At 56.1% G+C, this 24,953-nt stretch overlaps 1 protein-coding gene across 1 annotated transcript in view; it reads left to right on the top strand.

Moving 5' to 3' along the window:
• Positions 1–24,953, top strand: part of SND1 (staphylococcal nuclease and tudor domain containing 1) — a 301,281-nt gene that overhangs the window by 144,515 nt on the left and 131,813 nt on the right. The window contains exon 12 of the mRNA XM_029912487.1: positions 17,657–17,757. Within this exon, the coding sequence (XP_029768347.1) occupies positions 17,657–17,757 (101 nt within the window). The remainder of the gene's footprint in view (positions 1–17,656; positions 17,758–24,953) is intronic.

Below are 24,953 nucleotides of genomic sequence, written 5' to 3'. Positions count from 1 at the left end.
CTATCCCTTCTGTAATGGGCTGGATTGAGGTGGGGGGTGGGTGGGCTGGGGGGACACGGGGAGGAGGCAGGCTCTGCGGATGGAAGTGCATGGTAGCTTCCATAGCTGGCTCAGTGGAAACTGCAATGCCAAGTACCCCGGAGGTCAGTCTGTAGCTGAAGTGACCATAGGACATGTCCTTGAAATCACAGCGCGCAGATGGCGATTGTTCCTCGTAGCGGCATGTTCCCACGTCAGTCACAGGCACACCCTGTCCTGTTAGCCAGAGGACAGGTGGGGCGAATGGACGCGGGCAGGGGCTGGGAAGGGGAGTGCCATGTGTGTGGGCAACCCTTGTACTTTATGTGCCAGGCTGTGCACTTGGAGGGGTGGGTTATCAGTTGGGAGGGCAGGTGAGGTGGAGACTGGCACATGGTACTCTTGGTTCACGTAGATCTGCCCCTGACGGTGGGGCTAGATTTGTACTTGAGAAGAACTTGCCCAGCGGTCCTGCCAGCAGTGCTGAAGGACTGGCACATGAGGCTTTGCCTTGCAGTCAGAGCAGGAGGCTGCATTTCTGGGCATGTCCCAGGGATGGCTTCCCAAGAGCTGGGGGGGACCCATGCCTAGGCTGCATTTGGAATGGAAGCTCCTTGGGGTAGGGGCTGGTCTGGCACACTAACCCTTAACCCAGTGGGGCACCTTGCAACGGAGAGAAGGGTTAAGGCAGCGGGCCTGGACTCTGGCAATATTGATCCAATCCCCAGCTCTGCCACAGACTCGGAATGACCGTGTCAAGTCCCTTAGGCCAAGGCTTGCAAGTGACTGTTGACTTGGGGAGACAAAGGGTCCTGATTTTCAGAGGGTGGGTGCTGAGCACCTACCTACTGGGCATCCAAAATCACTAGCCACTCTTGACGTTTTGGCCTTAATTGTTCTGTACCGTCGTTCCCTATCTACCAAATGGGGATAATTATCCTTCCTTTCTTCCACCCCTTGTCTGTTCAGGCTGTAAGCTCCTCAGGTCTATGCAGCACCTGATCCTGTGGGGCCCCGATCTGGCGAATGCATTACTCTGGGGCTAGGAAGAAACAAGGTCTTTAATAAGGAGTTGCTATTTGTGGAGACGGGAGGTCCCGGTACGCAGTAAGCTGGCATGCAGTGAGGCAGTGCTGAGAGCAAGCACAGGCACACTGGCTATCTCTGTGCTTGTTCCTTTGGGGGAGGTAGGGTGTCCTTGTCCTGACCCTACACACCAGTCCATATCTACCTATGGAGCCCTGCCTCTTGGAATGCCTTGGCATTGTTACTGAGGCAGTGCAGGAGGCTGGTCCCCAGTGGGCAGGCATGGGGTGGCATTCAGCCGAAGGGCTGGAACCTCTGCCTTCTCCCAACAGCCAGCAAGGATGGAGCAGTGTAGAAAAGGACTTGGAAAGCAGAGCTTTTGACTTCTAAGCAGTTTCTGATTTGTCCGCTTTCTGCTTCTGGTCTGAGACGTAGTTCAGAAATGTGCTCTTTGGGGTTGTGGTGAGCAGAATTCCCGGCATGAGAGCTGACAGCGTCTCCGAGAGCAGGCTTTGCATTAAGCGCACTGCTGGAAAATACAGAGAACGGTGCTTGAATAAGGAAAACACTTCCTCCTAGAATATCTTCCATTTCCACTGACATACGTTTTTTTGCAGATATTTTACTGACGGGCAATTTTCCCTGTGTTTGTTACTGACAGTCTGTAAACTTAGTGACAGCTGGCAACGTGGGGTGCAGGCATCGCTTGTAACTTAATAATGATGGTGGTGTGCTTTCTCTCTGATGTAAAAAATTAAAATGAAATCTCCTATATTTTTCATGGAGCATTGTAGATTTCAGGTTAGCCTGGAATACATCTGTTTATAGAGTTGTCTGCATTTTATTTATTCTAGTGATGCCCAGAGGCCTCCCTGCAATCTGAGCCCCGTTGTGTTAGGTGCTGTATAAGCACCTACTGAGTTGGTCCCTGACCTGAAGAGCTTACAATCGAAATAGACAAGACAAGGGGTAGAAGAAAGGAAGGATTATCCCCATTTTACAGATGGGGGAGTGAGATGGCTTGGCTAAGGTCCTGCAGGAAACCTGTGGGAATAGACCGGAAGTAGCTGCAAAGCTGTCCTTCCTTTCCAGAGCTGATCAGCCCTGAGACCCAAAGGGATTCGAGTTTCCAGTGTCCCAGAGTTCTGTGTCTTGGTTCCATACACACGGCTCCGGGGCATTGCCCTCCTACCATGCCTTGTGATCAAACTGGCGCTCTCCATTCCTCTTCTGGAGCTCGTGCCTGCGTAGCATTTCTTAGGGGGCTGCTGCACCCAAGAGCTCCAGGCAAGGCATCTGATTGTCCTGGGTTCCCCCCACCAGGGGCTGGGAGGTTGCACTGCGACACTGTTGCATCCACGCAATCTGAAACCAGACAGGTCTCATGACAAAAATCTTTTATTAAGACTAGAGAGAGGGTTGGACTGAACCAGAAGACGCAGCCTGTTGGGGCTTGCCAAAAAGCCCAGGTCTTTACTGCGAGCTGTGAGGACTCGGGTGGGAAAGCAGAAAGATCGGGAATAAGCGACTTCTGCTTTTCGACCACACAAATCCATTCAGTAGCTGTAGTTGCCGTGCTAGATAAACAGTTTGACTGGGCTGGGGTGTGTGTGTGTGTGTTTGCACCAGTGTAACACACCAAATCTGCTAGTGCAGCAGGCTGCACCGTGTAAAGCTGCGTGTGGTGCTGCAGCTTCCCATAGCTTCAAAGGAGGGTAGTGTGCACCAGTGCAAGCTGCCCTTCAGTGGTGCAGAGCATCTATGCCAGGATCTGTGCTGGTGCAAAACCCCCTTGTCTGGATGTGTTGTGACCGCCTCCCCCACTTCCAATAGGCCCATGCTAGTAACCGGGGCAGTGCTCGTGTGGGGCAGCTGCTGGTGGGGTTACCCCAGTAATACAGATCGCGTAATTCATATCAACATCCAGACGTGGTGGGGAGATGGGCTCTTATTCAAACCCTTCTGAGATGTCAGAAAAACCTGGGAGCCATCTTGTCTCTGCTAACTTTAGGTGAATAGTTTTAGGAACAAACAATGCAGGAGGATGTAAGTGAGTGAATGGAAAGGGAGAAGGCGGCAAGCCAGGCAGGAGGTCTCCAGCCCCATCTAGATTAAGACTGTTTGTGGAGGGCTGAAATGGCTTGAGGTACAGGGTGAAAAGGGAATCTGGGGGTATCCCCCCCAAATCAGTGATCAGAAACATGGAACTACTCCCTCCTCTTCTCCCCCCCTCCCCCTTTGCATCCGTTTTCTTCCTGCAGATGTTTTCTCCAATGGAACGGCCAGCACTCGGCTTTGCACATTGCAGTGCTGATTTCTCAGAGCTCTAACCAAGACCCTGGCTTAGCAAGGTCAGTCATATCCTGGGGCATCACTGAGGCTCTGCTCATGCATAGCTCCTTTGCTCTGCCAGGCTGTACTGTCAGCCTTCACCCCAGAGAGCTTGGGAGTCCATCGGGACTGAAGCTAAACTGAGGAAATGATACTACACACACAGCCCCTAAACTCCCAGTCATTAGTACCGCTGGTTTTGCAGAGGTTTGGGATGTTCCTTGAGACGTTCATAAAATTCAGGGCATTTACAGTTCTTTGGTATACCCTGTGTGATTGGCTTTCCTCACATCCCATTTTAGGGGAGCAATCAAAGATGCAAAAGGTATTTGGCTCGGCTCTTCTGTTTCGCGAGGTTTATCACTGACTCCACGCATGCAGCCACCAAAGGCTGCATTCTGGTGGGCTGCGGGGGGGGGGGGGACCACTAGTCAGTCTCTCCAGAGGTCGTGCACGCTAGAGGTGAACGGCGTTAACGGTCAGCTGTAGGAAATTGAAAGCAGAATGAGTAGGACTCCGGTGGCGATCTCCAAATGAGACTATTAATGTGCAAAAACACAGGCACAAGGGTGGAACAAAGAGCAACAGTCCTTGGAATGGGGGCAGTTTCTCTGGAAATAGGATGTTAAAGTGGGGCTGGAGACCGATTGTGTGCCTGCACCTCCAGCAGCACTCTGTAAGGTGTAAAAGAGATACAGGAAACAAATGAAGAACAAAGACACTGAGACTTCTGTGACCATCTCCTGCTGTCTCTGTAGCACTGGTGCTGACAGGTGGCTCATGAATCTTGAAATCTCATTTCAAGCCTGTGCATTATCATCGTTCTGCAACACTGCTTTGCAATGAGGCAGCTTTTGGATGCCGTGTCATGGCCTGGCGTCTCACCACGTTTGGCGCTGCAGAGTTATGAAGGAGCTGTTTGTCCCACTGGGCAGCGTTAGGAAAATGGTAAACCTTGCCCCAGCCCTGCCCTCCTTCCCCTGGAAATGTGTGTTAGTGAGAAACCCCTAGTGCTGTCAGTGAAGAGCTAGTTGATGGTGACTGATCAGCGCTGGTGGTCAATCCGAAGCAATGGAAGAAGGGGAGTGGCCCAGGTGTTTGTACTCAGGTGAGACAGGCGTAGGGTAACCAGACTTTCCCCAAAGGAAACCCGGGCACCTTCCTGGATGGCAGGGGTGCAGGGCAGAAGAGAGCGCGGAGGTTGCAGCTTTCCTAGTGACCGAGAAGGATGGCCCCATAACTTTGCACAGCTGGCGGAGGAAGGACTGCGGTGTGGGCAGAGGTGGGAAGCAGGAGGCTGAGCGCCCTGGACTTGGCATGCCAGCGTAGCAGCCAAACCGAACAGGACCGCTGTGCAGCAGAGAGCCAGGGCGGGGAGCCAGCTGGGGAGTTGGCTCTACGTACATGCTCATGGCTGCTGCAGCAGCCTGCTCCTGCGTCCCTGGCCCCCCACCCCAGGCTCCTCGAGGCTTCCCTGCATCCTCTGCAGGCAGCCGTCCCAAGGGCGGGGGAGGCAGCTGTTCCCCCATTTGAAACTGAAGAGACAGGCGGTTTCTGGGCAATTGACGGGTGAATGGCGTGTGGGTGCCAGGATGGGCTGTTCGGAGCGTGAAGCTTGGAGTTCTAATCTAGTTCAATTAAATTAATCTGCCAGAACAAGCCGGGGGGGGAGGGGTTCAGGGGTGCTCCGGGGGAGGGGCTGTCACAGCCGCTAGCGTCTGCAGCAGGACACCTTTGTTCAGTGCTGTAATGCCTGTCCTGTGAGTGGGAGGGAAGGGCAAAGCCTCCCCCGTACCACTGACGGCTCTGAGAGGCCCCCCCACCCCTCTCCCCCGGCCTTGGGGAAGGTGGCTGCAGGGACGGCCACAGGCAGCGCCCAGTACTGCATGCAGGGCGATGGCAAAGCAGGAGCTGTCTGGGGAGGGGCGGGTTGGCTGGATGCCCCCCCGGACCCAGTCAGACCATGCCAGGCTGGTGAAGGCGGGCCAGAGGGCCGGCTTGCTCTGCAGGCTGAGGCCCAGATGGCGGGTGGATTGAAATGCAAGAACGGCCATATTGAGTCAAACCAAAGGTCCATCTAGCCTTGCAGAGGAAACTTGTTAAATGAGATTGCCCCCGACACTAGGAACATAGAAATTGCCAGGCTGGGGGGGTCCATCGAACCTGGTCTCCAGCAGCTGCAGCCAGGACCAGCTGCTTCATAGGAAATCACTGCGCTGGGCAGCTGTGGGGTAAAGGACATTGTCAGGTCGGAAACTCGCTAACCCCGAGCAGAGCCCACTTCCCAAACCTGGGCAACTCGGGGAGGGCGTTTGAGCATTCAGCTGCAGCACCGGGCATCCTACGCTAAAGGGGCGGGCTCTCCAAGTACTCACATGCCCCTGGCACCCGTACCCTCGGCTGGGGCGCGTATGGGGCAAACCCGGGAACATCACTGAGCTTCATTTAATGCCAGCCCAAGTTTGCACCCCCATGCTGGAAAAACTAGATCTAGGGCAAGGACTGTGCTGCTTCCCTGGCCAGCCTCCTGGAGAGCAGGCGGCCGTCGTGCTTCCCAGCTGCTCTGGGGAGGACAGCCTCCGCTTGCTGGGAAGGGAAGGGGTGAGATTGGGGCCCAGAGACCCAGTGGCAGGAAAGTAATGTCCCCTGGTCTGGAGGCTTGGTGGCCTGGTGGTGAAGTGTGGGACCCCCCACTCCTTTGTCTCCATGCCCTGCCTGGCTTCGATCTCTAGTCAATCTGTGTGCGAGACACTGGGCGGGCTGGTGAGCAGCTGCTGGGCATGTGGGCGGCAGTGGAGCCGCTCAGCTTGCGGGGGTGGTCTTGGGCAGCCAGTCTCCTCTCCGAGCATGGCTGCTGATCACGGGCAGTCCTTTCGGCTGTGTTGTGGGTGGAAGGGCTTCTGGCAACCCCCTGTGCAGGCAGACGGCCTCTCCTGGTTGCTGTGGCTAGGCTGCCGCTGGTGTCGCGGCCATGTTGGTGCCGGACGCCGGTGACATAGCTGAGGTAGAAGCTGTGGAAACTATAAGCAGGGCCGGCTCCAGGCACCAGCTTACCAAGCAGGTGCTTGGGGCGGCCACTTCGGAGAGGGGCGGCACGTCCAGCTGTTCGGCGGCAATTCGGCGGACGGTCCCTCACTCCTGCTCGGAGCGAAGGACCTCCCGCCAAATTGCCGCTGCAGATCGTGAGCGCAGCTCTTTTTTTTTGTTTGTTTGTTTGGCTGCTTGGGGCGGCCAAAACCCTGGAGCCGGCCCTGACTATAAGCCCAATACAGGCAGGCAGAATCTTCCCTTCCCCTTGTGCTGCCAAGCCGCTGATCTCTGTGCTTGGCACGTGGCTGTGCCAAAGAAGCGCTGAGCAATGCTTAGGGGGCTGGCCCCAGAAAGAGACTCCTCCAGAGGAGGGCTGCCCAGCTGTTCTGCTTGTTGCCTCCTGTAGCGTGCGCGAGCTACATGGCATGTGTCCTTGGGGTGCTAAGGATTCTCTGCGCAGCGAGCGGCAGGGCATCTCTGAGCCACGGTCAAAAGAGCCAGGCTCGCGCTGCCGTGCTGAAAGTGGCTGTGTACATGGTGCGGCTTGGGCTCTGAAGTCCACCCCCGCCCTAGGCTTCAGCTCCAGCCCAAGACCCAACATCTACACAGCTGTTTTCAGCACGGCATTGCAAGCCCATGTCCGGCGACCGCCGTGAGCTGTGCAGATGGACCCTAAGTGGCCCCAAGCAGCTAGTTCTGAGCTTACGGAAGGTGGTTACCTTCCTCGTGGGCAGGAAGGCTGGAGTGGCATTAGAGTTTGGCAGAGCCAAGCCGAGCTCCCCTCTGCCTGTCCCTGTCTCCGCTGCCCTTTGAGCAGTGAGGTTAGTCAGGCTCTGCAGATGTGCAGGAAGGGGGAGTTGGAGAGGTGAGTGGGGGTGAGGGAGGCATGGCTGGAGTGCAGGTGGTGTCTTTACTGTGGTAACCCCAGGGAGCATCTCTCCAAGAAGCGCCGGAGGCAGGAGGTAATGGGTTTGTCACACTGCACGGAAGGAGCCTGGGGGAAACCGTGTTGAAACCTCCTGCTCCAAGCTGTTTTGGTTGGTCCCGTCCTCATCCTTTGCCTCCTGGAACCATCTTGCTGCCGTAGCTGTATGTCTCCAAGAATGGTGCATGCTGAGTGTGCCAGCTGGGTAGGGTGCCAGACTGTGACCCAGGCCACCCGGGTTCTGTTCCCGCTTCTGCCGTTGACTCTGGGCGAGTCTGTTCCCCTCTGCATGCCTGCTTCCCCGCCTGTGAAACAGGGATGGCCATTCTCATGCAGAGATCCAGGAAGGCCGAGTCCCTGCACAGAAGCCCAGTATTAGGAGCAATACTGAGAATGGGCCAGAACTGCTCTCTCGGCTTATGGGAAGAGCCCTGGTGCCTAATGCAGCTACCACAGAAAGAGACCAGGTCGCTGCCTCGTATATTACACAGCCCTGCGAGATGAAACCGGCCAAGGAACAGAGGGAAATCCTTAATTGTCTCCGTTCTGGGGAGAGCAGAGCAGAGAGACGTGGCCTGCAGTGTCAGTCTGGCGCAGCCTTTGCCGCTCCCCGGATGGCTCCTAAGCGGCTATTTCCTTACCTGTTCATAGAGAGACCAGGAGCTCTAGTCATGATGAATAAGCCTCACCTGAGCTGCGTTGTGATGGGGAGAATCTGTTCTAATGGAGCCTTGGCTCTGGGCTGTCCTGCCTTTCCCCAGTGCCGTAGGCAGCACCGCCCATCTGCTCAGCCCCAGCCACTCTCCCTTCACCACCGGGCGGTTCTGCTCAGGCACTCTCCCCAGCAGCTCTGTCCCTGCCCCTCACCCTCTGCTGCTGGTCCCAGCTCCTAGGAGGAGAGGATGGTGTCTTCTAAATTAAATATCCCAGCTTGGCTCGAGTTCTTGGTGAGCTCCACATTTCTCCAGCCTCTAAGGCACAAGCCTCAGTGACTTTGCTGAGTCCGGGGCCGAGAGAGAAGCCCGTGTTCGCAGTGGGGGTGCGTGGGCTTGTAAGCAAGGAAACAGCACTGGGGCGGGGAGGGAGGGGGCCGTGATGCAGGACGGCTGGGTGGGAGGAGGTGCAGATGGCAGGGGGTGGGTAGGCGGCTGGCACACCAGACCGGCTCCTCTGTAATTACTGACGGTAGTGCCTGTAGACAGTGAGTCGTCCTCTCTTCCTCAAACTTCCAATAACTATTTATTCTTTCCGTTGAAAATGCTAGTCTGAGGGGAGAGATGTCCCTCTGAGAGCTAGGCTCTCTTCTCTGCTGCAGGGCCCAGCGGGCTCTCCGGTGTGTCTGCCTGTGCCATGGGTGAGCCCCAGCCCGGCCCCGTGGGTCAGCGTGCTGGTGGTACATTGTCACTCCTCCCTGGAAAGTGCTGCTCTTCCCTCCTCAGTCAGATCCATCTTGGGGGTAGGGAGCGTAGACCCCGGCCCTGGGGCTCCCTCCGTTTCCCCAGCCAGCTCCAAACTGAAACCCCCTCCAGCCACACCCCCTGGCTCCTCCCCCAGCCTTTGTCCAGTTTCCCGGGCAGAAGGTGTCACCTGGCCCCAACCCCCTCCTGGCTCAGGTTACATGCTCAGGTATCGTCCCTCAAGTGAAGTCACCCCCTGATATCCCATCACCAATGCAGACAGTACCTGCAAAACTCCCCCGCAACATCCCCAGGTCGATCCTCCCCACTCCCTACTCCATCACACCTCCTGCCAGTGGTTGGGCTGTGCTCCGACAGCCGCATTGCTGAGCTGGGGATGGCCACGGTGGAGCCTGGGATGGGAGAGGTTGCTCACACAGAGTGGGGATGCTGCAGCCTTGGCAGGCCTGGTAACACACAACCCATCTGTGTGGGGAGGGGGCTGCCTCTATTCCGCACTCAGCCCGGGCTGCCTTGGAAACGGGAGCAGCTCCCAAAGGCTCTGTGACCCCAGCTGGTGAACTACGGCCGCATGTTAATTAGCTTGGCTTGTCCTTATGGTGGCCCAGCCAGAGCCAGCCATTGAACAGGACACGTGCCCCCTCCCTTGGTAACAGTGGGTTAGCAAGACCCTTTAATTTAATTCAGTGGCTCGGGTCCCTTGCCAGATATTATTTATGTAAACTTCTTGGTGCATTATCCCCCCCCCCCCCATCCTTGTAAAAAGCTGATGGGATGGAGCATGCTGCAGAGGCTGGAGGACATGGCTCCCCTCCTCCAGCCCGTGCTGACTTTTCCTCCTCCCGCAGAGTGCAGGCAGCTCATTAATCAGGACCACAAATTCCCTTTGTCGGGGGGAGGGTCTGGTTTTTTTGTAATAATCCCAGTAGAGTGCTTGGGCACCAGGCAAGGGAGGGTGACACTGAGCAGGCGGGCTGTACAAAGGCAAACCGATCTCTGTGTAGTGCCATTCTTCTCGGGGCTGGATCTCCTCCAGGGAGGAGAACTGCCCGAGTGATTTAATTCACACTGACTGCAGCTGACCTTGGAAACTTGCCGGTAGACGACTGCTATCGACACTGGCTGTAGAGCGGAGCGAGTCCAGGGCTGGTGGGTGGGGTGGGTGGGATGGATCTGGGGCGGGGGAGGAGTGGGATGGTAAATGGATGCCTTGGTGTGACCACCGGCTCTGTTAGCAGGGAGCCTTGTGTGTGGTGGGGGGGAGAGCGGCGCATGACCAGGCCACAGGCCGAGTGTGTGGAGCTGACGGGTCACTCCTTGAACTGGCCATGACGTGGTGGTGAATGCACATTCAGGTCCTGGGAAGCGAGCTGGGAACACTTGTGTGCGAAGACTTTCCCTTGCTTCGAAGGACATGGATTGCGCACGGCGTCTCCCCCTCTGGATTCTGTTTGATCCTTCTGCTTTAAGTGCCGTGTGCATAGGGCCAAGCGCGCTGCGGGGGAGCTGGCCACATGCCGGTGCTCGGACTGACAAGCACATCGGCCTTTGTTTCCATGAAGTTTCTCCCCATCAGATATTTAGCAAAGCACAGGTCTGCTGGGTGACGGTAACGGCCACTTACGGGAATGCTTGGGGTCAGATGAAGCCAGCTGACAGCCTCCTGTGCTCGGGCTGCCGCAGGCCCTCCTCCTAACGGCGTGCTCAGCCCCTTCCTGACGCTACTGTACCATCACCGCATTGCATGGCTGGCTCAGGAGGGCAGGTGCCTTGGGGACTTGGCTCGCTGGGATTCATGGGACCTGCCTCTGACAGCCATCTGTAAAATGGGGATAATATCACAGGAAGTGAAGTTAAACTCAACACTGGTGTGTTGCAAAGATAAACGAATGGGGTGCTCAGAGGCTGTGGCGAGTGAGGGAGGCTATCTAAGCACCTAGGGAGTCAGGCCCCTGCTTTGAACTGCAGATGGGTGTGTCCACAGTGGATCGTATTCCCCTCTTACATCGCTTGGTTTGGCTTGTGAGCGCTTCAGGGCAGAGGCCATGTCCTTGCTGTAACTGTCCTTTACAGGATACTACTAATGATCTGGTGGGTTCTTTAAATGCAGCCTGATGAGAACTGTGAAGGCAGGAATCCTCCCTGCCCGAGCACTTCTGCGCCTCTCTCAAGCTGGCGATCCATTGACGAGACTGGAACGTGGCTGAAGTTGACGCTAAGCTGGGAGGAGTGGTAGATACGCTGGAGGACAGGGATAGGATACAGAGGGACCTAGACAAATTAGAGGATTGGGCCAAAAGAAACCTGATGAGGTTCAACAAGGACAAGTGCAGAGTCCTGCACTTAGGATGGAAGAATCCCATGCAGTGCTACAGACTAGGGACCGAGTGGCTAGGCAGCAGTTCTGCAGAAAAGGACCTGGGGTTATGGTGGATGAGAAGCTGGATATGAGTCGACAGTGTGCCCTTGTTGCCAAGAATGCTAATGGGATTTTGGGCTGTATAAGTAGGGGCATTGGCTCTCTCAGTAACAGGTGCTACAAACCACAGGGCCCACGGTGTCTCTCGCAGTCCAGCACCACTAGCAGTCTCTGCTTTAGAGAGGCCTTGGGTAGCCAGCAGGCTGCATGGGGCTGACGTGTTGGTGGAACTGTGTGGGGAATTCAGGGCTTGGGGGGCTGTTGGGCAGGATTGAGGGACATCTGCAAAACTGGGGGGTGCATAGGGCTGGACTAGCAGGGGGGCGGCAGGTTGGGATTGAGGGGCACTGGCAGGGCTGGGATAGCTGGGGTGCTGTGGGTCAGGATCAGATGGGATTGAGTGGTAACCTGGCTATATGCCGGTTGTCCAATGGGGTCCCTTGAGGACTGGGTGTGAATGAGAATAGGGCAGACACTGAGGTCTGAGATACAGGTTTGTGTTCCCTTGATGTCGATTGCCTGGGTGCCAAGAAGTGACAATTCCCAGTGGTGAGAGAATGAAGGCAGATCTATGGCCTGGCTGTGGGGAACTAACAGGAACGGGACCAAAATGCTAATTACCCTTAAGGTTTAATTTCTGGTTTGTAGCTGCCTCCTGCTGCTGTAACGTTGCTGGCTGCTGTTCTTGGAACCCCTTTGGGGTTCTTTGATACATCTCTTCAGAATGCAATGTTATGGTATGTTCAATAATAGCATAATAGGCGCGTTCTTAGCACCTTTCCTCTCCGGAGCTCAGTGCATTGCAAACATGAACCCGTAGTGCCCCGGGGAGGTAGGGAAATACGATCGTGTAATCTCCGTTTCTGTCAGCGGCTGAGTGGTGGTCAGCACCCACTGCTCCCAGTGATGGCGGGCCACTGAAAATCAGACCGTCAGTGCTTTCCCAAAGGCCACGCTGCAAGTCGCTGACTGCCAAGAATGTGATCCCAGCTCTCCTGACTGCTAAACCCAGGCTCTGTCTACTAGAGCAGTGGTTCTCAAGCAGGGGAACGTGTACCCCTGGGGGTTCGCAGAGCTCTTCCAGGGGTATGTCAGCTCGGCTAGAGATTTGCCTAGTTTTACAACAGGCTATAGAAAAAGCACTAGCGAAGTCCGTACCAACTAAAATTTCACACGGACAATGACTTGTTTATACTGCTCTACATACTAAACACTGAAATGTAGGTACAGTATTTATATTCCAGTTGATTTGTTTTATAGTTCTGTGGTAAAGAGGAGAAAGTCAGCAATTGTTCAGTACTAATGTGCTCGGACACTTCTGTATTTTTAGGTCTGATTTTGTCAGCAAGTAGTTTTTTAAGTGAGGTGTAACTTGGGGTATGCCAGACAAATCCGCCTCCTGAAAGGGGAACGGTCTGGAAAGTTGGAGAGCCGCTGTGCTAAACCACACACTGGGTCTTGCCCATGTTTGTTTCTCAGCTGTGCTGGTCACGCCCCCGCCCTGATGCTATGGCAGTGGCATAGCCGTTGCTGGTTCAAGTAGTGTCCCTAGGGTGCTCTACTGGAGGGCGGTAGGCACGCCTACCGGGGAGCTCCGTAGGCACACGCACCTCGAAGAACCATCGTTACTGCACAAGGTGAGTAACTTCTTGTTGCTTTGGGTGCTGTTGGGTCAGTGGGGTAGAACATTTCACCCGTCACCAAGAGTGCTCCATGACTTGTTGGCCTGTCACGTCAGCCTCCTTAATATCGGCTGTGTGGTGTTTGCACTCACTGGCCCTTGGGTCCTTTCAGACATGCCAAACCCGAGGGAAAAACGCAGAAATTGGGCTTGTTTTTGGCCTAATTGACTTGTGAGTTGCTTGTTTTGCTAGTTTTTGGCTTGTAGCTTCTTTGTTTTGATAGCTCCCGGCAAGCAGGGGCAAGGGAGAGTCAGGGGTGCACAGTGGGCCCACCACAGGTCCAGACTGCATGCCGGTGGATCTAGTCACATAGAGTGTGGGGGTTCTTAAGGACTGGCTTGTTTTGAAATGGGATTAGCTTGTTTTTTGGCTTATTGTGAAAGTCGGGGTGCTTATTTACCGCATGAAAGTTGGCAACGGTAGGTCCTTTCCACCTTTGGTCTCAATGCTTTGGCTGCATTTTGTAGCGGGTGAGTAAAGTGGGAATTAGATTCACATCCCTGCCTCTGAAAGTGGCACCAGGAAGGAAGCATTGTCAGCCTGGATGCGAACTGTTTTGAGGCCTGTCAGATTGAATGTGTAGGGAATTTGTGGGGTGTTTTGTCCGGGGGGAGTGGATTTTGCTAAGAGAAGCGAAGGATTTAACCACGCTGGCGTAGTACAGGCTGGTGGCATGTCGGCTTTGCCAGGGCGCCTGAACCTACTGTCCAGGGCAGATGCCACTGTTCATGCCACCTTGTTGTGATACTTTGCATGTCTAGTGAACCTCAGTCCACAACTCAGCCACCATACTCCTTCCCCCCATTTTGGATTTGAACCCGCGTCTTGAGGTGTGAAATGCAACGACCCTTTGTGCTGCTGACCTCCTTACCCCGGTACGTACACAGCACCCCAGGCGTGGCCGTGGCCGTGTGCTGGAGCATGCCTGGGAGGTGAGCATGTCTTTGAGTCAGCTCTTGGGTCAGCTGCTTGTCCCCATCTTTAGCCAAAAGTTATTGCCTGCTTCTGGTCAAGGCGTCTCCGAAATGCGCTGCTCCTTGCTGCTGAGAGCAACCCTGGGCGAGTTTGGATTTCCTAATTTCCCTTTCCAAATTATCATTCCTCTCCCCTCCCCCCACAGAGTTGTTATGACAGTAGTTTCACCAGAAGGAATTACTTTAACCTCCCCCCTTAATTGGCTCTTCCCTGACAGAGTTCCCTCTTGTTGCTTCCCAGACATGATTAGCTCCTTTGTACGAGCGAGTGAGCCGATGGCAGGAGGCTTTGAGTGAGTCGTACCTTTTTGCATTTTTATGCTCCTTTTAAACGCAAGGCTTGTAAAGAGCCGACAGTTGAAAGGGCTTTCAAGACACTCTTGTAACATTGATGAACTTGACGCCTGTCTGTCTCCTGCTCCCTTTTGACTTGATCAGTCGAGGCTGAAAGTGGAACGAAGGTGCTAGCTCGAAGTACAAGGTGTAAAAGAGAGGAAAAAACCCTACCTGGAAAAAAAAAAAAGTGATGTATAAAAGATTCCTCCTGCTGGCTGGCTGCAGAGCACAGCTGAGCTGCGGAAGCAGCACTCAGAAATCTCCTTGGTGGGAGCACTCACTTTGTATCTCGGTTGGGTGGGCGGGGTGAGTAGCAAGGCTTTGGGAGAAGAGCTGTGCGCTCCATGAAGTCCACTAGAGACTCGGCTACTGCTGATCATCTTTGTGTGCAAGGTGCCCAGCTGCTGCAGTGAGGGAACCCTAAGGCAGAGAGAAGGCTTAGCCATGTGGGCATATGAGACACTTGGAGCTCCATGGGTTGGTGACCTACCAAGGGAGACCTCGTGCTGGGCCCTGTCAGCGCCTGTCTCCCCTCTTTTGCTGCCTGATTACTTCTAAGCAGGGGAGAGTCACCCTCCCTTCCTCCCTAAAACCAACTGCTTCCATCTTCCCTCCCAAGAAACCAATCCTGGGAAAGCATGCCTTGGAGCGCGATCTGCCAGGCCCCACACCCAGCAGGGGACGAAACACAGGCCAGGATCCCCCCGCTGCCTCTTGATTACATTTAGGGGGCTGCCAGCTGAGAGCTGCTGCCTCTTTCCGAGGGAGCCACGGCCCACCCTGTTTAAAGCTGGGTGGGCTGGAGCCCATCGACAGGCAAGGCGGGTTGCAGTGTGTGAGGAGGTTGCAGCGATTCTGCCTTGGGCTGTGAAAGGCCTGGGTCTCAGGTCCGCTCTAGGGCCTTGTCTGCTTGGGAATGTCTGGCTCTCCCCTGGGGGAGTAGCGCTGGTGCAGACTGTGTGGGCACTCACCAATGGCATGGCTGTGCCATTCCCACACCACAGTTGCTGCCTTTGCTACTGGAAAATGATGGGTCTGAACTCTGCTAGCAGGAGAGAGTCCCACAGTAGCTGGGAAATCCAAGCCCCTCCAAGTCTGGCAAGGCAGATTACTTGATGCTGACACCCTCTCCCATCTCCATCCCCCAATTACTGGAATAACCTCGGCTTTATCTGGATTAAGGGGCAGTTAAAATGTTGGGAAGTAAGTTTTTGGAGTAAGCAAAGCAGCCGGATTAAGTTGGATTTACATAGAAATGTAGCTGTTGGCATGAATTAGGTAACAGGCTTTGTTCAAACACTTCAGCCCTTCAGTTGAAATTCCCCTAGCCCCTCTTGTGCTGCCCTTTCTATTGCAGTTGGGAATTGCTGTTCAAACTCACCGGTACTGGATTGGACGCCTGTACCACTGCATCGTGCAGAGCTAGCTAACGAGTCGGAATTCTGTTGCATTTGTTTGAAAATTGATGGCCAAGCTGACCAAAAGGGGCCCATTTAACTTAATCCCGTCTTATCAGACAGTGCCAAGGGGGCATTCAGCACAACTGAAAGGTCAGTTCAAAACGGAAAAGAAAACGCTTTGTCATACGTACGTTTGGCTTGTGGAACTCCCTGCTCTGCTACAGAAAGTTAAATCCAAGAAGTTAGCAAGGTTCAAAGGCGGTTTGGATAGTATCTGGATAACAACATCCAGAGTTGTTCTAGCCAAAGCTGTAAAGAGAGTTTGGGAAGGGGGAGAGCCCCTGTTCCAGGGTTCAAACCAATCTCTGGGATGAGACTTTCATGGGGAGGGCAGATTATCCCCCGTCTGTCCCCCACTGGGCTTCTTGCCCCGTTCTCTGGGTGTCAGTGACAGGATGCAGGACTAGATGGGCTTCTGGGGTCTGATCCATCTGGCAATTCCCATGGAACGGGGCCTGCTTTTCAGAAAGTGCCGAGCACGGCCCCTGGGAAGAGCAGGCTCCTTCAGTGCATCAAAGTCGGGCAGCCAAGGCCAAGAGTCACTCTTGGAAATGTAGCCGCCTAAACTCTGCACTCAGGATCTCCCACCCGTTCCTTCCACTTGGGCTTTCCTCCCTGTACAAACCACCTTGGGATTAGCGGATTTCCTCAGCTGCGGCTCCTCCACACTGGTGCATCATCTGTAGCCTTCTTGAAAGGGAACAGAGAGAACGTGACCATCTGAGCTCTTTACCATGAACAGCGGCATCCCTGGGAATTTTATGCAGGGGCGACTTTGATTGTAGGGAGGCGAATGGGGCAGGAACAGCTCCCCCTGCCCTGGCCACAGGAGCCTCTGGAGGGTAAAACTGGTCTCTGTGCAGAGAGCTGGCACAGGAGTGAGTGCTGCTTCAGCCCAGAGGGGTTTGTATCGTGCAGTCACTAGGTGATGATGGCCAGCAGCTTCGATCCTGGGAAGCCAAAGCTGGCCATCCGGGCCTGTCTGTACTGGGAGACTACGGGTGGAGGTGTGTCCCTGTCAAAGTCAATGTTGTCGCTGACACTGCAGGGCCAGGGTTTTTACCCACGGTATGTGTTAACAGCCAACACGATTCAAAGCCCAGTGTAGATAGGGCAAGTTGTAGGTCACACGGCTCGACTGGTCAAGGTGGACCCTGGCGGGGAGCCTAGACTACGAACTACCACTCGCTGTGTCTGCACCAGGATTGTAGCAACCACGTTTTACAAACGCCCTTGTCTAGTGTGGACAAACACTAGCCGGCTAACTCCAGATGCACGGGTCTGAAGTGGTTTGGGAGCTGAATGCTAATGACAGTACGATACTGTCCAAGGGGGATGCTGATTTCTATATTTAATTGGTATCCAAAGGGGTGTTCGGGGTTTTCCCAAACAATGATTTGTAGCTGGTTCTCAACACCCCACTGATCAGCAACGTGCCACCATCTCTGCCAGCTGCCCGCCTGTGTTAACGACCTCTGCGATTGGCAGCAGCAGGACTAAGAGCTCTATCTAGTTTGTGTAAAATTATAGGCAGGGCCTTGTCCTGGGCAAACTTTGGTTGTCCATTCGGTCTCCATGTTGTGCTGTGCTGCTGCTGGCGCCCTGCTGCGTCTCGTGTGCGTTTGGGAGCGAGAAGCAGTGAAGTGTGGTCAGTCCTGCTCTCTCAGCCCAAAGGCTGGAGCTGCGCTTTCCTCCCCGAGCCAAGGGCTGCAGCAGTTAAGTTCTGTGCAGCTTGTTAAACCTGGAAGGCTCCTGGTGTACATGTTCTCTGCTATTGTCTCCTGCTGGCCTGTCAGATGTTACACTTGTAACTCACAACCCTGGCTAGCGTTAGCTGGGAAGTGCATGCTTTGATCCGACGGGGAATTTGGGAGCCTGTAGTTGGTTCTGGGTGTGGGCAGGGGGCTGGGGAAGGTCGCATTCAGAGAGCCCCTGAGCAGCATGGGTGCAGAGGCCCCTTCACCCCGGGCTCAGTCTGTCTTTATCATGTGCTCTGGTGGTTTATGAAGTCTCAGACCTGGCTGCCTTCTCTTGCAGGTGAACGTCACTGTGGACTACATCAGACCTGCCAGCACCGCCACGGAGACTGTGCCTGCCTTCTCAGAGCGAACCTGTGCGACTGTTGCCATTGGAGGCATGTGAGTATCAACCTACGCAGGCTGGGAACCCCGGGCTGGCTAGCTCTGAGGATGAGCACAGAGTTAACCGCATTCCAGCCACAGCTGAGTGTGGTGATCATACCTGGCACTCTCGCTGATACCACCTTGGCCCCGGTGTCTCCGTTTAACACGCAGGGCACCACAACGAGGGTTTTACAGCAAGTCTGTCATAGATCCCAAGGCCAGGTGAGACGGTCGGGATCACCTACTCCAGTGGGTCTCCAACTTCATTGCACTGCGACCCCGACCCCGGTGCCCTGTTGTCTGTGTGACGCAGGCCAGAGAACTGCCCCATTTCCTTTGCGTTTCTGGTTTTCGCTTTGTGCTGCAGACGGCACCAAGTGCTGCTGCTTGGAGGCTTCCGCGTGGAAGCCCGAGTCGACATGACAAATGTGTGTCCACGCCCCTGAGCCACGCAGTTCTACCACCTAACCCCCGCCGTCAGTGCAGCTGAGCCCGAAGTCCTTGCGGCTTTTAGCCTTTCTGCATCTATTGTCTCTCGGGGGCAATAGCCCTCATTGGACTAGGCCCTGTCACCCTCGTGGTGAGTGCGAATACAAGCAGGGGACGTGCCCCAGCTCTGTGTTTTTCCTGCTGTGACTATTGGTGAGACTCTCCTGCCGGTGCTTAGCACGGTCAGTCTGCAAAGCCCTTTTGCCTGTATTACTTCCCCCCCCCCCCCCCTGCCTTGTGGTGGTTGTGTTCTCGTGCCCATTTCAGACCGGGAATCACCCGGAGAAAGCAGCTGTGACTCGCCCTCCATCCCTAAGGGAGTCACTGGCACAGCTGGGGTTAAAGCTTGTGGCTTCTGGCTCCCAATCCTGCATGCACTGGCCATCCGCCCAAACTGCTAGTGTTTTACAAACAATGTCAAGGGGCCGTGCAGCTCTGAGTCCCCTGTGCTCAGATGCACGGGCTGGCCTCTCCCCGCCTCATGCTGCTCTTTCCATCAAATGATTTACACATTATTTAACAGCTGCTCGAGTGCTTCCGAGCCAGGCAGCTGTGAGCGGGCTGTGCCTGCAGCCAGAGCCTGGCTCGTGGGTCTGTCCTGCTCACCCGTGTTCCTTCGCCGGGCTGCTCAAGGGCCTGGGGGCAGGGAACCGTGTGTTGCCTGAGGGGATGAGGTGCTGCTCAGATGCGGACACCCCCGGGACTGCTGTCTCCACTGGCTCTTGCCATACCCTTGGACAGGTATAGTGCCCAAAGCCCGACACAGCTTAGGGGATGCTGAGGGCACCGGGGGGAGGAGAGACTCCAAGGGCAGCTCTGAGCCCGTCGCTCTGGGATTTGTTGACCGGGGGTGCTCAGGAAGCACCGGATCACTGTGGGTTCCTGCACTGTTGGGATTCCCAGCGGGGCCTGGTTATTGGGGAGTTGGCTTATCCCCTCCCGCCAAGAGCAGCTAGCCCATTAGCCCCCCGTCGCAGAGCTGACGTACCATGTGTCTCTGGGTGGCTTGCAGCCTTCTAGTGCAGGTGTCTGCAGCCTCTGGATGGCACGGCAGGGCCCCAGGCACCGATGCATGCGCTCGGTGCCTGCAGCCAAACGCTTCCTGTGCCGACTCCGCTCTGGCCTGTGCGTGGGACACGCTCCCTTCCCCCGCCCCGGTAGCCTTGGCCGGGTGATTGGCCAATACCTGGCTCTTGTAGGATGGAAAGCGCTTCCTTCTGGCTGTTTGTGTGGCTGTGTCCTTAGCGTGATGGGCTCCGTGTCTGGGGGCACTGTACGAAGGGTTTGCCCTAGGCCTTTCTTCCCAGCGGCTAGTTTGGAGCACCCCAAGTGCGTTGGGGTGTGCCCTTTCGGTTTTCAGTCTGAGGGCAGGTCTATGCTTCAAACGCGGCCTGGGCACAGCTGTGCCACTGCAGCACTGTAATGGAGACGCTCAAAGCCAATGGGGAGAGCTTCTCCCACCGGCTTCGTTACTCCCCTCCTGCGACAGGCTGTAGCTATGTCGCCGGGAGACGCTCTCCTGCCGACACGGCACTGTCTGCACCGGCGCTTAGGTCGCTATCGCTGTGTCACTGGCCGTGCGGTTGTTCACACCCCCGAGCGACGTAGTTATACCAAAATAGTTTTGTAATGCAGACGAGGGCCAAGGCCTACGCTCTGGAGCTGTGTGTGCACCTGGGGGGGCCCTGCTGAGTGGAAGCCAGAAGTCTGCTCGTTACCGAGCTTGAGTCTAATGAAGGCACTTGTGGCCATGACCTTCAGCCAGGCTTGTAATGCCTGCTCCGGGCTCCAGCAGGCCCTGGGGGCAGCAGCGTGTGGACGGTGCACTGTTAATGTGTAGCCCATGCGCCTCAGCACCAGGCGGGGAGAGGATGGCTCAGAGGGCTAACGCCGGGATATGGAGCCTTGTGCCTCCGGCTTGCTGGCTGGAATCTGTCCGGGAGGGAGGCTGTTGCCATGTGCCAGTGCTGGGGCCTGTCTGGTCTGAGTCGAAGGGTTCAGTCTAGTTCCTAGTGGACAAAAATCCACAGGTGTCAGTGCCCCAGGCCCTCCCTTGAGCCCCCTTAATGGCAGAGGGACAAAGGGTTGAAAGGCCATAGAGACTGACCTCCCCTCTCACGGCAGGGGAGGGGTGGGAGGCTACTTGTCAGGGCTGGGCCCGCCTGCTGGGAAGAGGGGGTGTTGTCTCTGGGGCGGCCGCATCTGGTTTCTTGGGAGACCTTGGGGGCAGCGTTCGTGTGGCACTTACTGTCTGTTAGTGGTTGGTCGCAGATGTTGGGCTGGGGTGGGCCCCGGCCTGATGAGTTGTGTGTCTGTCCTTGTCCCTGCCCCTTGGGTTTGACTGAGTCACAATGGGGGAGCAGGAGTTACAGTTCATCAATGTAGTGGGGAGAATTGGCCTGGTCCCAACTGGGACGATGGGGATGGCTGGAGAGGTTGGTGTCCCGTGAGCCCTGCTCCCCAGGGGAAGACGGATCATTTCGTAGCGGCTTGGCCTGATGGTAGCGTTTGCTCCCTCCTGCATCGGAACTGCTGACATGCGATGGCCCGGCATTCAGACCGGACCCCTGTGGGGCTGCTGCAGGTAGCGGTCCATCCAGGGGGCTCCTTCTGCCACTCTGTGCCACGCTCAGCACCGTGGTGTCCCACTGCAGGTTTCCAGCTCTTTCTCTCTGCATCCCTTAGGGGGCGCTGCTCTGACGAGGTGCAGTCGTAGTATACCGTGTTTCCCCGAAAATAAGACAGTGTCTTATATTAATTTTTGCTCCCAAAGATGCGCTAGGTCTTATTTTCAGGGGAGGTCTTATTTTTCTTGTCCTGCAGCCAATCAGTGAGCCGCGCGGCGGCGCCCGCCGCTAGGTCTTATTTTCGGGGGATGCCTTATATTACAGCGAGAGGCAAAACTGGAAGTAGGTCTTATTTTCGGGGGATGTCTTACTTTCGGGGAAACACGGTAAGCCGCAGCCTCGCTGGACAGTAGATAGAGGCAAATCCCCTTGCCCGACGTCTCGGGGTGCCAGTGACTGGGAGAGCGAAGGGCTGCCCTTCCCCTGGTCAGTGGCCATGCTGCAGACAGAGTGACTCTCCCACCTGACTCCTGCAGCCCCAAGGTGGTTCTCGAGCCCCCAGTCTCTGGGGCTGGCTTGTGACATGTAAAGGGCCGTCCCGCTTGCTCTGATACAACCGTGGCGGCATTAGCATAGTGTGTTCGAGAGCCAGGGCGGCCTGCGGCGAGCGTCCGTCGAAGTGAGATTTATCGCTCGCGCTGTGCGCGGGGAAGGAAGTGTGTGCGGCCGGTTTGGAATGAGGGGATGCCAAGGGGCTTCTCTGTGCTGGGCTCAGCGAGGGAAGGAAGGGCTCGGAGTGGGTCTTGAGTTACCTGGCTGGCTGTGTGCGCTAGCCAGCAGCAGCACTCAGCTGGTAAATAGCGTTTACATGTTCATTGCAGAGGCTTGGCTGGAATGGGGGAGGCTAGACGGGTGGAAAAGCCCAGCTGCCTCCCGCAGTGTGGGGCAGCATAGCTCCCGCTTGCTACCGTGTTGTCTGGTCTCTCTTTAAATCCCCCCAGTGGTGGGGCCTGTGTCACTTCGGCTTGCAGTCGGGGCTGTTCCTTGCCTTAATTCCATCGCATTGCGCCCAGCTATGGCCTTATGCAGCTCCGCAATTGCTCCTCTCCTCCCTTGGTCTTCCCACCCCGCTGCAGGGCTGGCCCCTCCCGAACTGTTTCTAGCCCCACTGGGCAGGCGTAGCTCTTTAATCTCTCCCCTTTGTTCCTGGGTTGCGTTCTGTGCCTCTTCTCTGAACTCCCTGCAGCTCTTCGATATACTTCCGGCAGCGCGGTGCCCGGAGCTGAATGGAGTGTTAGGGGCCTGGGGCACCAGTGCCAGGACTTGGAGGGACACTGGTCAGGATTGGGCACTTACACGGGTAGCGGGAACATTGAGTTGCCCCAAAGATAAAAGTACCCTCCCCCCCCCCACCAAGGACTGTCCGCCTCTGGATCAGGGCTCGAGCCAAGGGCTGGGGTGGGGGGAGGACACAGCAGCCGGCCCCGGTGAGGCTGTCCCTGCTCACCACTGTAGGATCTTGCACCTTCTTCTGAAACGGGTGGTGCTGGCCACTGAGGGAGATGGGACGCTGGGCTGGTGGACCTGGGCCTGACGCTCCGCATGCTCCTCCACCGGAAAGGGCCATCCCCGCCCCGCGGCAAACTCCTGTCTGGCCTCATCTCCCCTTTCCCACTACCTCTGGCACTGCAGCTGAGCAGGCCCCTCCCCCCACTGAGTGTCTGTGTCCCAGGGAATCACTTTCCAGAGTGATCCTCCTTTTGTTTCAAACCTTAGCTCCATCACTGCTTGCCTTGCCCTCCTCAGGGTGGGGCAGGGCTTCTTCCAGTCCAGGATCTCTGAATTTCATCCGTATTCGGCCCTCTCCCTGCCCACAAATGAAGGGCTTAGATGATGCCGGCCCAGCGCCTGGACTCGGCACGCCGCAGAGCACCATGTCTGCCTATCCTATCTCCTAGAACTGGAAGGGACCTTGTAAGGTCATCGAGTCCAGCCCCTGCCTTCACTAGCAGGACCAAGTACTGATTTTGCCCCAGATCCCTAAGTGGCCCCCTCAAGGATTGAACTCACAACCCTGGGTTTAGCAGGCCAATGCTCAAACCACTGAGCTATCCCTCTCTAGCTTGATTGCAGCTCGGCTTGCCCTGCGGTGGGTGTTCTCGCCCAAGGAGCACGTGTCCCTGTTCTGCTGAGGGGGGTTCCTCTGTGTAGTTCAGAACTTACTGACCCCTGGGCAGGGGTCGCTGCATGAAACGGTCCCGTCTGTCTCCTGGTGCTGTGGGTGCGTCGTCGTTGGGACTGAGGGGAGGTTCCCCGCAGCCCAGCGCTGGGCTGACCCCCGTGACGATGGCTGTGCCGGAGAAGGGGTGCTAGTCTAATGGTTTCCGCTTGGTTCCAGCTGACTTCATTATCGTGGTGTCTGTGTGGAAATCTAATCATTTAGCTGGGAAGGATTTTGGCGCATTTGTAATGGGACATCTGGGACCATGCAAATAGGCTGGAGTCTTCGTCAGAGTGTTGTTAAACGCAAGGCCTTTTAACTGCGCGCAGAGGCAGGCGGCGGGGTACTCTGGATGTGAATGGTTTGTCCGCAGGGATATTGGGGGAGGAGGGACTGGGAGGCCAGGACCCAGGCAGAATGAACAGCTCTCTAGCTTAGTTGTATCCAGTCAGTGCCGTAGCCTTGGCTGTTCATCTGGGCGCAAAGCAAAGCGGAACGTGTGTTGGGAGGCTGTTCCTGGGAGGAGGTCTGGCTGCGGCCAGCCGCTGGGGATACAGAATGCTGGAAAGGCCTTGGAGTGGTACCGATCGAGGAGTGGTGGTTGCTCCTTTTCCAGGCTCAGGATTCAGAGGCGTCTGGGTGGGGAGAGAGCGTGATGGACTCCATAACGGCAGATGCAACTTCCCTGGGTTACTCAGATTACCTGAGAGCAGCAAGGTGCCTGTGGCACCCGTGAGGGAGGGGGCCTGTACTGTGGGCATCCGGGGTCACTACAGCACCACGCGGTGGAGGGGAGGCAGCTCTAGAATGGAGGGGGTAGCAGGAGGGTGGCGCTACGCTGGCGTATGGGAGCATCCGCCCAGTGAGGGATGGGGTGCTCTGGGGCGTTGGACACATGGCCTGGGCTTGGGGGGCAGCCACAGAGTGGGAAGGAATAAGAATGGAAGCTAACCCAACAGTCGCAGAACCCGAACTCCCCCTGCAAGAGCTCAGAGCCTCCCATGGCCTCAAATGCTCCGTGTCTCAAACTGCATCATCACACGAGGTTCCTCTTCAGAGACACGGCCCCCACGCAGCACCATCTGCTGCTGCGGAGACAGCCAGGCTGTGGGGGGGAGTCTGAAGGACTAGCCACTCCTGGGTCAGTAAATATTTATCTGTTCCCACCAGTCCTGCAGTTCCCTCAAGTCAGCTGGAGCTGGTGGGAGTGAATCTCAGGGTGGGGCCAGGAGGAGGGCAGGGGGGTGGGGGCTCATCCTCAGGTGCTCTAAATCAAGGGGGCTGTGCTGGTTTCCGCCAGCTGGGGATCTGGCCCACGAACAGCCTGCACAAAGCTCCCTGCCCAGGGTAGTGGAGCGCTAAAGCAGCCTTGCCAGCCAGCCAGCCGCACTCGGGGAGGCCTGTCCATAGAGATGCAGAAACTTTGATCTGCGTGAGCCCTTCCATCCCTGTTGTGTGTCCGTATGGCTGGGGCTGAGTAAGCCGTGCAGACACCGGTTGCTTGGGGCGCTCCCCAGCCGGGCTCTGTGCTGGCGCAGCCTGGGTCGGAAGGAAGCATACCTCTCTGCGTGCTGTCGCCTGTGCTTAGTGTCTCCAGCTGCAAATTGCTTTCAAATAACTTCTGAGTTTGATCCCCGTTTTGGGAGTGAACCTGACATGAAATTGCAGAGCTGCTGGTTGCGCTGATTTGTCGGCGCTGCGCGGCGTAATCAGAGAATGGTAAGGGGAGTTGAGCTGAAGGTAGGAGTTGGTTTGAAAGTGCATAGCTGCATGGTAACAATGGCACCGTGGTGCTGATGGGGCCTGATCCCTGTGTGTGCTTGCTTAGCACAGCCAGCGAGCATCTCTGAGGAGCGTCACTGCTCCTCACTCTCATGAACTGTTTGCTGAGCGGCGCAGACACCAGAGCATGGGCTGGATTCCCTGCTGTGTCC

This window comes from Terrapene carolina, unplaced genomic scaffold (genome assembly GCF_002925995.2).
Source record: "Terrapene carolina triunguis isolate 2854851 unplaced genomic scaffold, T_m_triunguis-2.0 Scaffold230, whole genome shotgun sequence".
NCBI lineage: Eukaryota > Metazoa > Chordata > Testudines > Emydidae > Terrapene > Terrapene triunguis.
Note: the sequence above shows the minus strand (reverse complement) of the source record. Positions and strands in the feature narration are given on the sequence as shown.